The sequence below is a fragment of the Apodemus sylvaticus genome, chromosome 20 (assembly GCF_947179515.1).
Source record: "Apodemus sylvaticus chromosome 20, mApoSyl1.1, whole genome shotgun sequence".
NCBI lineage: Eukaryota > Metazoa > Chordata > Mammalia > Rodentia > Muridae > Apodemus > Apodemus sylvaticus.
Window position 1 is genome coordinate 56,976,111 of NC_067491.1, and position 17,785 is coordinate 56,993,895.

The window sequence follows — 17,785 nt, forward strand, 5'->3', positions numbered from 1 at the left end:
CCTGGGTGCAGGCCAACGCCCGTCGGGCTTAGAGCCCCGCGATGTTGGTCTCGGGTTATATTTGAGTACCTCAGTCTGATTTCTCTGGCGACCGAGAATCAATATGGTGGCCTCGTATCTGACTGGCAGGAGGCAGAGTTCTGATGTGGCTTCTGTGTGGTGAAAGGCGCCATAAATCCTCCGCTGCTCGCAGCCTGTCTGACCAGCGATGGCCAGTGGTCGTGGGCGCAGGGTCTGCCTGGACCCTGTCCGCTTGGTTCTACAGCTGATGGCCCTTCCTCTGGACCAGCTGCTGCTGCCGCAAAAACAATTCTTAACAATAAAAGAATGTGTGGGGCAATCACTACCCATGAGCTAAAACTATACTACAGATCAATAGTGATAAAAACTGCATGGTATTGCTATATCACAGACAGGTTGATCAATGAAACTGAATGGAAATCTAAGAAATATAACTTCACGCTTATGCACACTATTAAAGGGTCACAGAGTTATAGAGCTTGTGAACCACAGATTTAAGATGGTCAAGCAAATTTTAATTCATGTTAGGAGCAAACCATTACCTTTGTGAGTTTTGGGCAAGTGGTCTGCTAACTTAGTCTGAAATATGTGGGTAACATGCCCACATTTTGAATAGATTTTAAAAGTAAAGAATTCTAGGTGCTAAAAATTATGCATAATTTTTAGAGCACATTGTTTGTTTGCAAAGACTCAGGATTTAATCCACTGTTATCCTTATATGGTGTCAAGAAATAATTTTAGATTTTGAGATACACAAAATTTTCAAAATGTGGTGGGATGAGTTTAAAGGACACTTTTCATAATTTTGGATAAGAAGGTAGAGAATAATGGTTAGAGTGATGTCACAATTAACTTATGGTTCTAGAGGAACAAGAATTTTATTGGTCAATATAATCATGTTACACATTGCACATAATGTGAAGCAGTGTCAGGGATTCGCCCACATGATGCTGACCTCAGACTCAGAGAACTAATTGCTTATTTAGCAGGACAGACGTCAAGATGGGTTACATTTAGCTATGCCATGGTTTCTGCTGATTGCTGTTTCAGGACTTCAGTTGAAATAAGAACAGTACTGAAAGATTTGAAAATGTGAAAATTTATGAGGAATGTTGTGGTATGAAGTTTTATGTGGCAGACAAACTGTGTGAAATTCCTGTCATCTGAAACTGTTAGAAATCAATGCCACCAGAAAGACATTGCATAGTCAGCACTGGGAGAAATGAAAAGGTCCTTAAAGGAAAAAACACCACTGGTTGAAGTAATTAATATGATTTAGAAATAAGAATTTAGAGAAAAAGCCCCAGGACCATCACATGATTTGGTGAATAGAGTGTCCTTATTGCAAAATGTGAGAGATTTCAATAGGAAAAATTAATAATTTAAGTCAGTGGAAACAATAAGAGCTCATGCAATCATATCTCAATGTAATGATTGTTTTCAAAAGGGTTTTCTAAATTTATATTACAAATGTTTACTTATTTTGGGGACTGGAAATGCACTAGTCCAACTTCAGAAAATCAATTCCTTACTTCATCATGGGGTTCCAGGGAATTAACCTCAGAATATAATACCTGCTGAGAAGAAGCCATATCCACAAATCCATCACAGGAAAAACTTGTGACCTAATATGTGATGGTCAGAACGGTAGAGATCCAGTAAAATTCAGTTTATATGAAGAATCATGTGAACTATGTTTTAAGTAAATATTTGCCCCTGTGGTGTCTTTCATCCCTGTTATGAGGAAGTGTGTTTAATTCTGGCCTAAACAAAACAATGTAGCACTTGTTTACAAAGATTACAATTAGAATGCTTGCACTGGAAGCCAGGATAGAGAACATTTCCATAGCTACCCTGACCTTCCCAGTGGTGCTGTGGTAGACAGGGAGGAACGTGACCCAAACACTGCAGAACACAAGCATGCTGAAAGCCATGGACTTGGATTCATTAAATGTGTCAGGAAGGTTCCTGGACAAGAAAGCCAGGAGGTAACTACCCAAGGCCATGACTCCCAGGTAGGCCAGAGCACAGTGGAAGGCAACAGCTGAGCCCTTGTTGCAAAGTATGATGATGTGTCCCTGTTCAGAGTGAGCATCCATGTCAATAAATGGAGGGCATGTTCCCAGCCATATGCCAGAGAGAAGTACTTGTATCAGAGTGCAAGCTGGAATGACACACTTAGGGACCTGTGATATCTGCAACCATCTGATCTTTCTTCCTGGAGCTGTAATCTTGAAGGCCATAACTACAGTGATGGTTTTGGCCAACACAGTGGATAGAGTCACGGTGAACAGAAGTCCAAACACGTTCTGTTGCAGGATACATGTGGCTGTGTGTGGAAGACCAAGGAAGAGCAATGGACAGAGGAAACAGAGGGTCAGAGTGATGAGCAGGATGTAACTGAGAGATCTGTTATTGGCCTTCACTACTGGAGTGTCTCTGTGGTTTACAAAGACCCCAATAACAAGAGCTGTGAGAGTAGAAAATCCAAGGGACACGAGTGTGAGTCCCTTCCCCAAGGGATCATCATAGGCCAGAAAGGTGACAGTTTTCTCCAGGCAGTGTGTCTTCTCTGCATTTGCATAATGAGTTTCTGGACACTGCACACACTGATTCATACCTGGTAGAAATGAAGTTGATCATGAATGCATGGTCAAGTTTCCCTTTATCCTAATACATTTTATGCTTCAAACTCATTGGATTGTTATTGCAACCATGTTCCCTTGCCACTTTTGGTATGGAGATATGAGTATTCTAAAGTAAATAATTACACAAGTTAAGGTTTATACTTCTTTCCAAAAACCCCATGAAGAGTATCCTTTTCTGGAGAATATGGTATTTTTCACATTATACATTATAAGTATATCACTGTGGAAACTATGCAGGAACTGGAGGGAGGATAAGGAGGTACGAACTGAAGGTGAGTCCACTGGGGTGAGGTGCTGCCTCTGACCTGCTTTGTTATGTAGCTTGTGATCACCTCCTCAGAGGTGCACCAACCCAGTGAGGCAGCGCAGCCCACAGCAACCACTAAACATGAGGATGTACAAAACTCTTTGCTACAGTCCAGCCCTTCAAAGGATTTTCAATTGTGGTTTTTCTTTTATTACATAAATCTTGATTGTGTCAAATTGACAATGAAAAAAACCCATAAAATCTCATACCGAGTGCCTATTTATTTTAGTTGTATATTGAAGTATTCTTATTTTTAGCTTTTTACCTCTCTTTTATTTATATTTTGTAGTACAGTTGAAGCACATATTTTCAAACTAGAAAATACCAAATTACATTGCAATAACTAATTCAATTTTTATAGCAGTTCTCAAAAATATTTCTAAATTTCCAATAGAAGATGTGAATTCAATTTTGAAATAAACATTTTTCATTGAATTTCTTATGTAAAATGATTTTTTAGTCTGGGATATATGACACAAATTCATTTTTATTTATAAAATTTTTTCAGTTTGAAAATATTTTCTTCTCATGTGATGTTGGTTGGAAACTACTAAATATGTCTTCAAACCATTCCTTATCTTTCCCCAGCCCCTTTCATTTTTGATGGAAGAAAGTTCTCACAGGTATTATAGTGAATATATGGATGTTTGAGAAAAGTTAGTAGGCCTTTTCTCTTTTAACTACTACTGGGTTCTGTGATGAAATTTTGGGTAGAGTAGGGGATGTAAGTTCCTTTTCATATTGAGATAATTTCGTGGCTATTAGTTTACTGTTTTGGAAAACTTTTTGAAACATTTCCAGGAAAAGAACTACTTAATAGTTTAATTTATGTTTTCTTTGTTCCTCCAGAATAGATTTTAAGAACTAAATCTTTGTGAATAAAACTCAGAGGAGAAAAATAAATGCTCCTAATATTATTTAATCACATATTTCTTGTCACAAATAACTTTCCGTATTTTTGTAAAGGCTTTATTTCAAAAACTATTTTAGTTTCACTTTTCCTTAAAAGATACAGAAAGACTACATTTACTTCTTTTTACACTCAGTTCTGTATTTGTGTATCTTTCTTATGCTTTCTTAAACTCTCCTGTCAAATAGTTAACATTTTCTCAATGTGACTATTCATGCTAATGTAACAATTTTACATAAATCTGTTCTGCTGTGTTGTTAGATTATATTTGTTGCTGTGTTATACTAGCTTTTAATATTATATCTTATAAACAATATTCATTAATTTATGGCAACTGATCTATAAGACAAAATTTATTTCGTATAAGGCGTATGGTTTGTCTTGAAATATATGTTTATTATATTTCCCTGTATTCAAATTCCTTTGATCAGTAATTTCTTTAACTTTTGAGTGTTCAACATATATGTAGCTGTATTTTTAATCAATGCAATCTGATACTGTGATGTAGGTCTAAACCTTTATTCTATTCCATCCCTCCAAATGTACATATCTCTAAAGTGTCTGAACTTCAGTCTGTAATAAAAAAAAGCATTTTGGGGAGACAGTTGAAGTGGTCCTTCTACAACCACATTAAATTCATAAGTGAAATTTATATGTCTTCAATCTGCATACAGGAACTATAACCGAATTAACAGACAATTAGGTAGTCTATATGTAGCAGAGAAATACCTTATATAAAATATTTTACAGTCAAATAATGGAAATTAATAGATGAGGAAATATAATTATCCAGAAATCTGCACCAGACTTCTATTCTCCCACTACATCTCTGCCCAGGTTCATCAAGCCTGTTGATCCAGAACCAAAACATTTAGATTTCTTTCCTTCTCTAATTGTCCCTGCCCAAAAAACTTTGTCAGGCATGGCTCTGAGGAGATCGTCCCTGCCAGATATAAAATTTTCTGCCAAGTCTCTTGCCATCTTTTTAAGACCTGCTATTCAAGAACCATATAGCCCCAAAATATATACCAGGGGACTATCACACCAAGATCATGGTGGTTAGCCATCATCCCAATATATATCATAACAGGAACATGCAGTGACTAAAACATCTAGATGGCTGTAGGAGTTCTCTAGTGGAGTTTTTTGGTTCACTTAGGTAGACTATCATGTCATCTGCAAATAATGATAGTTTGACTTCTTCCTTTCCAATTTGTATCCCTTTGACCTCCTTATGTTGTCGAATTATTTATTGTTTTAATTTTTGTTTTATTATTAAAAAAATCTAGATGGCTAAAGGCATGAAACTAACTCAAACAACAAAATTCAAGAATATTATGACACCAACAGGGCAAACTTACTCTACAACAGCAAGCCCTGCAAATCTTAACACAACTGAACCACGGTGCCCTTAAATCCAGTCTTATGAAGATGATAGAGGCCGTTAAAGAGGAAAGGAATAAAATGCTTAAAAAAGAAAAGGAAAACACAATCAGACAAATATAGGACTTTACAGAGGAAACAAATAAATCTCTTAAAGTAATAGCAGAAACTACAGTTAACCAAGGAAGTAAGTAAAGCTGTTCAGGAAGTGAAAGTGGAAATAGAAGCCAGAATGAAAATACAAACCGAGGGTAAACGGCAGATGGAAAAGCTAAAGAAGCTTACAGAACAACAAATGCAAGTATCACCAATAAGATAAAAGGATGTAGGAGAGCATCTCAGGCATACAAAAATAGAAACTGGCACATCAGTAAAAGAAAATGTTAACGCTAAAATATCCCTGAAACAAAACAGCCAAGAAATCTGGAATACAAGGAAAACAAGTAACCTTAGAATGATCGGAATAGTAGAAGGTAAAGAGTCCCAGATCCCAGGGTGAGAAAGTATTTTCAACAAAATTATATTAGAAAAAATCACAATGTAAAGAGAGAAATACCTATAAACATAAAAGATGCTTGTGTAACACAAAATAGAGTGGGCCAGAAAAGTCCTCCCTCAACAAAATAATGAAAATGCAGAATGTAGAGGACTAAGAAAGACTAAGCACTGAGGGAAAAGACCAGGTATCATTCCATGGCAGACCTGTTAGTATTGTGCATTTTCAATAGATTCTTTAAAAACTGAAGGGCCTGGACAAATATCTTAAAACCTATGAAAACATCACACATGCCAACCTAGAGTCCTATAACCAGCAAAACTGTCAATCACAATAGATGGAGTAAGCAACCATAATTCAAGACAAGTCTGGATTTAAACAATATCTATCCAAAAATCCATTCCTAAAACAAAATGCTAGAAGGAAAACTCCAACAGAAAGATGATAGCTAATTTGAAGGAAACACAAGAAATAGGTAATTCCATACAAGGAAAATCAATTTAAACACACACAAACCCATATACACACAACACCAACATCAAATAATAGGGATGAACAAACACTGATCATTAATATTTCTCACCATCTATGGATTCAATTTCTCAATAAATGACACAGACTAACAGAACAAGTACAAAAACAGGAACTCTCTGTACTGGCTGGTTTTGTGTGTCAACCTGACACAGGTTGTACTGACACAGAGACAGGTGCTTCATTTGAGAAAATGGCTCCATGAGATCCAGCTGTGGGGCATTTTCTCAATTAGTGATTACAGGGAAGGGTCCCTTGTCAGTGTTGCCATCCCTGGGCTGGTAGTCTTGCTTTCCATAAGAAAGCAGGCCAAGAAAGCCAGGGATGCTAGCCCAAAAGTAACATCCCTCCATGGCCTCTGCATCAGCTCCTGCTTCCTGACCTGCTTGAGTTCCAGTCCTGACTTCCTTTAGTGATGAACAGCAGTGTGGAAGTGTAATCTGAATAAACCCTTTCCTCCCTAACTTCCTTCATGGTCATGATGTTTGTGCAGGAATAGAAACCCTGACTAAGATGCTTTCATTTTGCTGTATAAAACAAACAACTCAGCAATACCAATAGACATTACCTTAGAGTAAGTTCTGAAAAAAAATTCCAGGACAAAAAGCCCTAGAAGTAAGCTGAAATAATCATTCTTATACTTATTAAAATAAACTTCCAACTAAAATTAATAAAAGGAGATGGGAATGGATAATTCATACTCAGCAAAGGAAAAATCTACTAAGATGATATTTCAATTCTCAACATGCATGCCTCCAGTTCAAAGGCATGAACATTTGTAAATGAAACATTGATAAAGCTTGAACCACATGTCAAACTCTGAACATTACTAGTGCTTAATTTCAACGCCCTGTTTTCACCAATTGACATGTTATTTAGTCAGAAACTAAACAGAGAAATAACAAAACTTACAGACATTATGAATCAAATGAACTTAAAAGGCATCTAGAGAATATTTCACACAAACACAAAAGAATATACTGTCTTCTCAGCACCTAATGGATTCTTCCCCCCAATATTTACCAGATAATCAGTCACAAAGCATCCTTCATGGATACAAGAAAATTGAAACATCATTTTTTCTGTTATGAGAGAACCTTGGAGGAAATTTGGACTTCAACAACAGAAATACCATGAAACTTAAACACTCATGAAAACTGAAGAACTCATTACTCAGTGATCTCTGGATTAGGGGAGAAATAAAGAAATTTTTAGATTTCAATAAAAACAAAGCACAGCAAACCCAAATTCTTGGGAAACAGTAAAAATAGTGCTAAGAGGAAAAATCACTACACTGAGTGTCTTTATAAAGAATTTAATTTGAAAATTCTCAAAAGAGTAATTTAAGCATATATGTGAGAGCTCTAAAAAAATGAAATACCAGGAAGAGGAGGCAAGAAGAGGAAATAATCAAATCAGGGCTCTGAAGTCCCATTTGCCAATTCTTTATCTTAGAGCATAAGTCATTGGTGCTCTGTTCAGGGAATTTTCCCCTGTGTCCATGTGCTCGAGGCTCTTCCACACTTCCTCTTCTATTAGTTTCAGTGGATCTGGTTTTATGTGGAGGTCCTTGATCCAATTGAACTTGAGCTTTGTACAAGGAGATAATAATGGATCAATTTGCATTCTTCTGCAAGCTGATCACCAGTTAAACCATAACCATTTGATAAAATGATAATCTTTTTCTCACTGGATGGTTTTACCTACTTTATCAAACATCAAGTGACCATAGGTGTGTTGTTTCATTTCTGGGTCTTCAATTCCATTGCACTGATCTACCAGTCTGTCACTGTACCAGTTTACCATTCACTTTTTAAACACTGTTGCTCTGTAGTACAGTTTGAGGTCCAGGATGCTGGATTCCCACAGAAGTTCTTTTATTTTTGAGAATCATTTTTACTATCCTGGGTTTTTTGTTATGCCAGATGAATTTGAGAATTGTTCTTTCTAACTCTGAAAAATTGAGTTGGAATTTGGATGGGGACAGCATTTAATCTGTATATTGCTTTTGACAAGATGGTCATTTTTACTATATTAATCCTGCCAATCCACAAGCATGGGAGATCTTTCCATCTTCTGAGGTCTTCTTCAATTTCTTTCTTCAGTGACTTGAAGTTCTTGTCATACAGATCTTTGACTTGTTTTGTTAGAGTCACATCAAGATACTTTATATTGTTGGTGATTACTGTGTAGGATGTTATTTTTGTAATTTCTTTCTCTTACTGAGAAAGACCTAAAGAAATGTTCAAGATCCTTAGTCATCAGGGAAATGCAAATCAAAACAACCCTGAAATTCTGCCTCACCCCAGTAAGAATGGCTAAAATCAAAAACTCAAGTGACAGCAGGTGCTGGCAAGGATGTGGAGAAAGAGGAACACCCCTCCCCTCCACTGCTGGTGGGACTGCAAGCTGGTACAACCACTCTGAAGTCAGTTTGCTGTTTCCTCAGAAAATTGGACATAGTATTACCTGATGACCCAGCTTTACCACTGCTGGGCATATACCCAGATGATTCTCCAACATGTAATAAGGACACATGCTACACTATGTTCATAGCAGCCAGAAGCTGGGAAGAACTTATATGTTCCTCAACACTGGAATGGATACAGAAAATGTGGTACATTTACACAATAGAATACACTATTCAGCTATTAAAAACAATGAATTTATTAATTTTGAAATTCTTAGGGAAATGAATGGAAGCAGAAGATATCATCCCAAGTGAGATAACCCAATCACAAAAGAACACACATGGTATGTGCTCACTGATAAGTGGATATTAGCCTAGAAGCTCAGAATTCCTAAGATACAATCCCCAGACCAAACAAAGTTCAAGAAGAAGGAAGACCAAAGTATGAATACTTTGGTCCTTCTTAGAAGGGGGCACAAAGTGACCATGGGAGGAGATAAAGAGACCAAGTGTGAGCAGAGCCTGAATGAAAGACCTTCCAGAGACTGCCCCACAGAGAGATCAATCCCATATACAGTCACCAAACCCAATCACTATTGTGGATGCCAACAAGCACTTGCTGACAGTAGCCCGAAATAGTTGTCTCTTGAGAGGCTCTGCCAGTAGCAGACAAGTGCAGAGGTGGATGATCTCAGAAAACCACTGAACTGATCATAAGTTCCCCAATGGAAGACGTAGAGAAAGGACCCAAGGAGCTGAAGGAACTTGTAGTCCCATAGAAGCAACAACAATATGAACCAACCAGAACCCCCCCAGAGCTCCCAGGGACTAAACCACCAACCAAAGAGTACACATGGAGGAACCCATGGTTCCCGCTTCGTATGTAGCAGAGGATGGCCTTGTTGGACATCAAAGGGAGGAGAGTCCCTTGGTCCTGAGAAGATTCGATGCCTCAGTATAGGGGAATGCCAGGACAAGGAAGCATGAGTGTGTAGGTTGGTGAGCAGGGGGAGGGGCGATGGAATAGGGCGTTTTCAGAGGGGAAACGAGGAAAGGGGATAACATTTGAAATGTAAGTAAAGAAAACATCTAATCAAACATAAATAAATATATATATAAATAAATAAAATCAGAAATGAAAAGGGAGGCAAAAACACAGACAAGAAAAAAAAAGTGTTAGCTTACTTCAAAGCTTATACTCCACAAAACTGGAAATGCTTAATGAACTGGCTGAATTTCTAAACAAATTCCACACTTACTAAAGTTAAATCAAGATCAGGTATCCTATATAAATATCTCTAAAACCCTAAAAAAAAAAAAAGAGAAGCAGTCATGAAATGTCTCTTGATTAAAAATACCCTAGACAATTGGAATACCCAAAACATAATCCACACATCAAATGATGTGCAAGAAGAATGTAGAAGAGGCCCCTAGTTCTGGAAAGACTCAGTGTAGAAGTATAGGGCAAAACCAGAACAGGGAAGTGGGAAGGGGTGTATGGGAGAACAGGGGGAGGGAAGAGGGCTTATGGGACTTTTGGTTAGTGGGGGAACAGAAAAGGGGAAATCATTTGAAATGTAAATAAAAATATATCAAATAAAAAAAATACCCAGGGCCAGGTGGTTTTATTTCAGAATTCTCCCAGGCTTTTAAAGGAGAGCTAAAACCAATGCTTCACGGATTACTCCACCAAATAGAAACAGGAGCACTGCCAAAATCATTTTATGAGTCCACGGTCAAACTGATACACAAATTTCACAGACTCAACAAACAAAAATAATTTCGGACCTATTTCACTTATGCATATTGATGCAGAAATACTAAAAACAATCTATAAAAATCAAAACTCACAAACCAATTCCAAGAACACATCAAAAATGTCATAAACCATAACTCAGTAGGATTCATCCCTGAGATCCAAAGATGGTTCAATACATGAAAATCCTTCTGCCTGATTCACCATAGAAAAAAACTGAAGAAAAAAAACATATTGATCATCTCATTAAATGTTGAAGGAAACATTATGAAAATGTGATACCAATTCATTCACAGAAAGGAACCTCCTAGCTTGACAGAGCACTGGAAATCCCAAAAAGCAGCAGAAAGTGTCAGATGCAGATATTTGTACCCAACCAATAGACAGAAGCAGCTGACCCCTGTTGTTGAAATAGTGAAGGTTGAAAGAAGCTGAGGAGAAGAGCGATCCTGTAGGAGGACCAGCAGTCTCAATTAATCTGGACTTATGTGATCTTTCGATCACTGGACCACTAAACAGGCAGCATATACCAGCTCCCAGCACACATACAGTAGAGGACTGATGGGTCAGTGTTATGAGATGATGCACCTAACCATCAAGAGACTGGAGACCTCAGGGAGTTTAGAGGTCAGGCAGGTTGGGGGTCTGGACCTCCATGTGGAGACAGGGGGTGTGAAGGAAGTATGAGATGTTGAACAGTTGGTGAGTAGATGGGGGTGAATAAAATATGGAGTGTAAAAAATTAATTAAAAGAAAGAAAATGTGACATCAATTCATTTTTAAAGTATTTGAAAAATCAGGGATATATGTCAAAGATCTAAATTTTACACAAACAACATACAGAAAGCCAGTAGCTAATATCAAATTAAATGGACAGAAACTTAGGTAATTCCACTAAGATCAGGGACAAGACAATGTTGCCCACTTTCACTAATCTATTCAATACAGAGGTTGAAGTTGTAGCTGGAACAGTCAGAGAACTAAAACAGATCAAGTGGCTACAAATTGGAAAGAAAGAAGTCAAAGTATTGCTTTTGACAGATGATATGATAATAAACATAAATAATTCCAAAAATTTCTACCAGAGAACACGTACAACTGATGAACACTCGGGGAGTAGGGGACCAGAAAAGGGGAAATCATTTGAAATGTAAATAAAAAATGTATCGAATAAAATTAATAAAATTAATAAAAAAGAAAAAAGAAATAATAATTAAAGAAATATTAAAAATCAGAAAAAAGTGGCTGAATACAAAATTAACATTAAAAATGCCATACTCCTTCTTTACACAAATGATAAATGAGCTGAAAAAGAAATTAGGGAAACAGATTACTTTACAATATTTACAAATAATATAAATATCTTCATGTAATTCTAGCCATGCAACTGAAAACCTATAAGAAATTATCTTGAGTGCATCTAATAAGTGGATATTAACCTAGAAAACTGGAATACCCAAAACATAATCCACACATCAAATGAGGTACAAGAAGAAAGGAGGAGTGGCCCCTGGTTCTGGAAAGACTCAGTGAAACAGTATTCAGCAAAACCAGAATGGGGAAGTGGGAAGGGGTGGGTGGGAGGACAGGGGAAGAGAAGGGGGTTTGCGGGACTTTCGGGGAGTGGGGGGGCTAGAAAAGGGGAAATCATTTGAAATGTAAATAAATTATATCGAATAAAAAAAAAAAGAAATTATCTTGAAATCACTGAAGAAAACATTGAGAAAGATATCAGAATATCCAAAGATCTCTCATGCCCTTGAAATTGAAATTAACATAATGTAAATGATTACCAAACCAAAAGTAATCTACGTATTCAATCCAATTCCCATCAAAATTACAATTCTTTACAGACCTTGAAATAGTAATCTTAACTTTATATGGAAAAACAAAATCCCAGCATCACTAAGGGAATCCTGAACTATAACAGAACTTTTGGAGGCAACCCCATCCTTGACCTTAAGTAATAGTAATAAAATCTGCATGATACTAGTCTAGGAACAAACATATTGATCAATGGAATCAATCCTCAAAGCCACATGCCTACAGACACTTAAATTTCTGACAAAAACCCAAAATCATACAATAGGGAAAAAAGAAAGCATCTAAATAATAGTGGTGAGCTAATGGGATGTCTTATGTAGAGGAATGAAAATAGATGTATATCTATCACCCTGAACAAAACTGCAAGTGAAGTGGATCAAAGACGTTAGCATAAAGACTCCAGAGAACCAGGTAATGCTATTAAAAATGGAATACAGAGCTAATAAAAGACTTTCCAAATAAGGAATCTCAAGTGACTTAGAAGCTCCTAGTGAATTGTTCAACATTCTTAGTCATCAGGGAAATGTAAATCAAAATGACCCTCAGATTCCACCACACACCCTTTAGAATAACTAAAATCAAACTCTCAGGTGACAGCAAATGCTGGTAAGGATGTGGAGAAAGAGGCAAACTCTACTATTGCTGGTGGGAATGGAAGCTGGTAAAACCACTCTTGAAATCAGTCTGATAGTTTCTCAGAAAATTGTAAATAGTACTACCTGAGGATCCAGTTACACCACTCCTGGGCATATATCCAAAAGATGCTCCAATATGATCATATCAGCCTTTTTTATAATAGCCAGAACTTGAAACAACCCAGATGCCCATCAATGAAAGAATGGATACAATACTTATCATGCAAATACGCAATGGAGTGATATTTAGCTATTAGAAATGGCAACTTTGAGTTTTGCATTCAAATGGATGGAAGTAGAAAATACCATCCTCACTGAAAATGTTGAGCAGCAAAAGAACATGAAACATATGTACTACTCTCTCATAGTGATGTGGCTATTAGGCAAAAGGCTTGTAATACCCACCATACAATGGACAAACTATGAAGATCAAGCTGAAAGAAGACCAAATTGTGGATCCTTCAGTCCTACTTAGAAGATGGAAGAAAATAATAATGGGAGCTAGAGGGAGAAAATTGGTTGACAGAGCAGAGGATGAGGAGAAAAGAGTGTCAGGATACAATTCACAGACTAAATGAAGCTCAAGAGGATAGAAGAACAAATTATGGATACTTTAGTCCTTCTTAGTAGGGGGAACTAAATACCCACAGGAGGAGATACAGAGACAAAGTGTAGATCAGAGACTGAGGGAGAGATAAACCAGAGACTGCTCCACCTAGGGATCCATCTCATATACAGTTACAAAACCTGGAGACTATTGTGGATGCCAACAAGTGCTTGCTGATAGGAGCTTGATATAGCTGTCACCTGGGAGGCTCTTCCAGTGATTGACAAATATAGAGGTGGATGCTCTCAGCCAACCATTGAACTGAGCACAATGGACGAACTAGAGAAAAGACCCAAGGAGCTGAAGGGGTTGCAGTGCCATAGGAAGAACAACAATATGAACCACCCAGCTCCCCCAGAGCTCCCAGGGACTGAACCATCAACCATAGAGTACACAGGGATGGACCCATGGCTCCAGATATATATGAAGCAGAGGATGGCCTAGTTGGACATCAAAGAGAGGAGAGGCCCTTGGTCCTGAGAAAGCTAGATGCCCCAGTATAGGGGAACCCCAAGACAGGGAAGTGAGAGTCCGTGGAATGGTGAGCAGGGGGAGGGGGGAGGAGTTAGGGGATTTTCGGGGGGAAATAAGGAATGGGGACGACATTTGAAATGTAAATAAAGAATATAACTAATAAAAATAAAAGTGCTTGCTCAGAGGAGCCAGATACAGGTGTCTACTAACAGAGTCTGAGAAATACAGATGGGGATGCTCACAGCCAATCATTGGACTGAGCACAAGAATCCCAATGGAGGAGTTAGACGAAGGCCTGCAGGAGCTGAAGGGGTTGCAACTCCATAGGAAGAACAGTATCAACCAACCAGAACACATGGAGAGAACCATGGGTACAGCTGCATATGCACCAGAAGATTACCTTATCTGGCATCAGTGGGAGGGGAGCCCTTTAGTCCTGTGGAGGGTGGATGACCCAGTGGTGGAGAATGCTAGGGCTCTGAAGTAGGAAGGTGTTGTGTGGGTGGGGGTGGCATCATCATAGAAGCAGGAGGGATGGGATTGGGGGTTTGCTGAAGGCAAAACAGGAAGGGAGATAATATTTGAAATGTAAACAAATAAAACAAACAATAAAAAATTTTAAAGAAAGAGCATAGACTTAAAGATTTAGTTGCAAATCTAAAGTAATGTAATTGCCACGTAGTTCTCTTGTTTAGTTTTTTTTTCATTACTTAGTTTTGTCAGTGCGCCATAGGGAGGATGTAAAATCCTCTGAGAGACTTGTCCTTCACCTGTCTCATTGGAAATCTCATTGTCTGGGCAAGGACTGCAGTCAAAGCAACAGGTAGGCCTTCCCTCCAGAACAACTTTCCTGAATCCAGGGCTGCAGCTCTCACTGCAGACAGACCGAGGAATCTGAAAAATATTTAATACAAGATACAAAATGCTTAGCTCCTAATCAGTGCCCAAGTACATATTTTATAATGGAAGGTGTATTAATTAAAATTTATATTTAAAAACGTACAAACGTGCTATTGAATGAAAAGTGGAAATGAAGTTTGGCCAGCAACAGCGATCGCTTTCCTCCTGCTGAATGTGGACAGAATCTGCCCAATTTCCTCACATCACTGCTGTCCTGATTCCTTGCCATGATGAACTTCACCCTCCAACTGCGATGTTCTGAAGACAATCCTACTTTCCTCGCATTGGTTTTGTTGCCATTTTTCCAAGATGAGACTTAAGAATAAAGGGACATCCTCTCAGTTTGTTGTGTGTCTGCCAAAGGCTTAAAAGCAAAGGCCGCCAGAAAACTGACTGTGACTGCCTTTCTAGTTGTCTTAGTTGTGGTTTCTATTGTGATCAAACACCGTGCCAATAGTAAACTGAGGACAGACATGTTTCTCATCAATGGAAATAAGGACAGGAGTTAAAGCAGGAAACTGGAAAATTAATAGAAATGGAGAACATGCAATATTTCTGTTTACTATCCTGCTAATCATGGGTTTTTCACCCATGATTCTTAAACAACTTAGGACCACCTGACACCACTCCATTTTATGTGTCATTGCGATTATTTTTTCACTAATTGTTTTATTAATTTCACATACAGGATGCTACCTCTCCTAGTCCACACCCTAACACTCCCCCCCCTGGCCTGCTGTGCTGAGAGGGTGTGGGCCCCCTGGATTTACTGCCACTCTGCCACATCATGTCTCTACAGGATTAGCTTCATACTCTCCCACTCTGGCCAAGGAAGGCAGCTAAGTTGTGGAGTGAGTCCCACAGATAGCTTAAGGACAGCCCCCACTTCAGCTTTTTGGAACAAACATGGAGTTTGAGCTGCACATCTACTACATATTTTGAGGGTGTTGAGACTATGTCTATCTCATGTATGACCTTTGATTGGTGGATTATTTTGTCAGAGCCCCCAAGGGTTGAGGTTACTAGACTCTTGGTCTTCCTGTGCAGTTCCTAAACTATGCTCAATCCTTCCATAAGAGACCCTTAGCTCTGTCCAGTGTTAGGCTGTGGATCTCTTCATCTGTGTCTGTCTACTGTTGGGTGAAGCATCTTGGACGACACTTGTGCTAGGTCTTTTTCTGCAAGCATAACAAAATATCATTAACTGTTTCAGGGATTGAGTATTGCCCCAGGATGGATCTCAAATTGGGCCAATTATTGGTTGGCCATTCTATCAATCTCTCTTCCATCCTTGCATTTCTTTTAAATAGGACAGATTTGGGGTCAAAATTTTTGTGTCTGTGTTGTTGTCCTTATCCCCCCAAGGCAGGACCAGCATGGCTATAGGAGTTGTTTGTCCTCTTCATGTACTATATCTCCACGGCTATTTTTCTCAGCTATGATCACCTGAATTTTCTACTGGTACCCTTCCTAAAGCCATGTTTCTGACACTTCTTGTGATTCCCCCAAACCCTCCACTGCTGGCAGCTACAGATTGCCTTTCATTCTTCTAATTCTCCCAACACCTGATACTGAGACCACCATTCCCTACCACCTTCCCTCTCACACCCAAGTCCTTCCTCCATCTACCAATTATGACTATTTAAAAACCACTTCTAAGTGAGATTCAAGTATGCTTCCTTCAGTATCCTGCTTTATTTAGCTTCACTGGATCTGTGGATTGAATCAGAGCTATCATGTACTTTATGACTAATGTCCTCTCAAGAGTGAGCAAATACAGTGCATGCCTTTTGGGTCTGGGTTACCTTATTGAGGAGGATATTTTCTAGTTCCATCCGTTTTCCTTGAAAATTTATAATGGCCAAGTGTTTTAATAGCTGAATAGTAGACCACTATGTGAATGAACCACATTTTCTGAATCTGTTTTTCTATTGAGGCCTATCTGCGTTGTTTCCAGTTTCTGGCTATTATGGATAAGGATGCTATAAAGATAGTAGAGCAAGTGTCTTTCTGATATGGTAGAGCAGTTTTGGTTATATGCCCAGAAGCAGTATATATACACTTCTTCACGTAGTACTATTTCAAGTTTTCTGAGAAAATGCCAGATTGTTTTCCTGTGTGATTGTACAAGTTTGCAATCCCACCAGCAATGGCGGAATGCTGCCCTTTCTCTATATCCTTACTACCATATGCTATCTCTTGAGTATTTCTTTTTATTTTAGCCATTTTGATTGGTGTAAGATGATTTCTCAGGGTCATTTTCACTTGCATTTCCCTGATGACTATGGTTGTTGAACAGTTCTTTAACTGCTTCTAAGACATTCAAGGCTCCTCTTTTGAGAATTCTCTATTTAGTTCTTTACCACATTTTAAAAATTTTGTTATTAGCTTTTCAAAATAAGGAATCTAATTTCTTGAATTACTCATTATTTACAATATTAGACTTCTACTGAATGTAATGTTAATGAAGATCTTTTCACAGTCTATCAGCTGCCACTTTTGTCCTATTGATAATGTCCTTTGCCTTATGGAAGCATTTCAGGTTCAGTTATCAATGGTTTCATGATCCGTCCAGGAAATTGTCTTCTCTGCCAATGGGTTCAAAGCTATTTCACACTTTCTCTTCTATTAGACTCTGTGTATCTTGGTATTATGTTAAGGTTTGTTTTTATTTATTTATTTATTTTATTTACATTGCAAATGATTTCCCCTTTTCTGGGTCCCCACTCCCCGCAAGTCCCATAAGCCCTCTTCTGTCCCCCTATTCTTCCATCTACCCCTTCCCACTTCCCTGTTCTGGAATTCTCCTATACTCTTGCACTGAGTCTTTCCAGAACCAGGGCCCACTCCTCCATTCTTTTTGGACATCATTTAATTTGTGGA

At 38.2% G+C, this 17,785-nt stretch overlaps 1 protein-coding gene across 1 annotated transcript in view; it reads right to left on the minus strand.

The window, feature by feature from the left end:
- Positions 1–1,712: 1,712 nt before the first annotated feature.
- The window catches only part of LOC127671128 (vomeronasal type-2 receptor 116-like), a 36,424-nt gene continuing 20,351 nt past the window's right edge, over positions 1,713–17,785 (minus strand). The window contains exons 5-6 of the mRNA XM_052165812.1: positions 14,773–14,896; positions 1,713–2,641 (exon numbers count right to left, since the gene is read on the minus strand). Coding sequence (XP_052021772.1) covers positions 1,713–2,641; positions 14,773–14,896 — 1,053 coding nt within the window. The remainder of the gene's footprint in view (positions 2,642–14,772; positions 14,897–17,785) is intronic.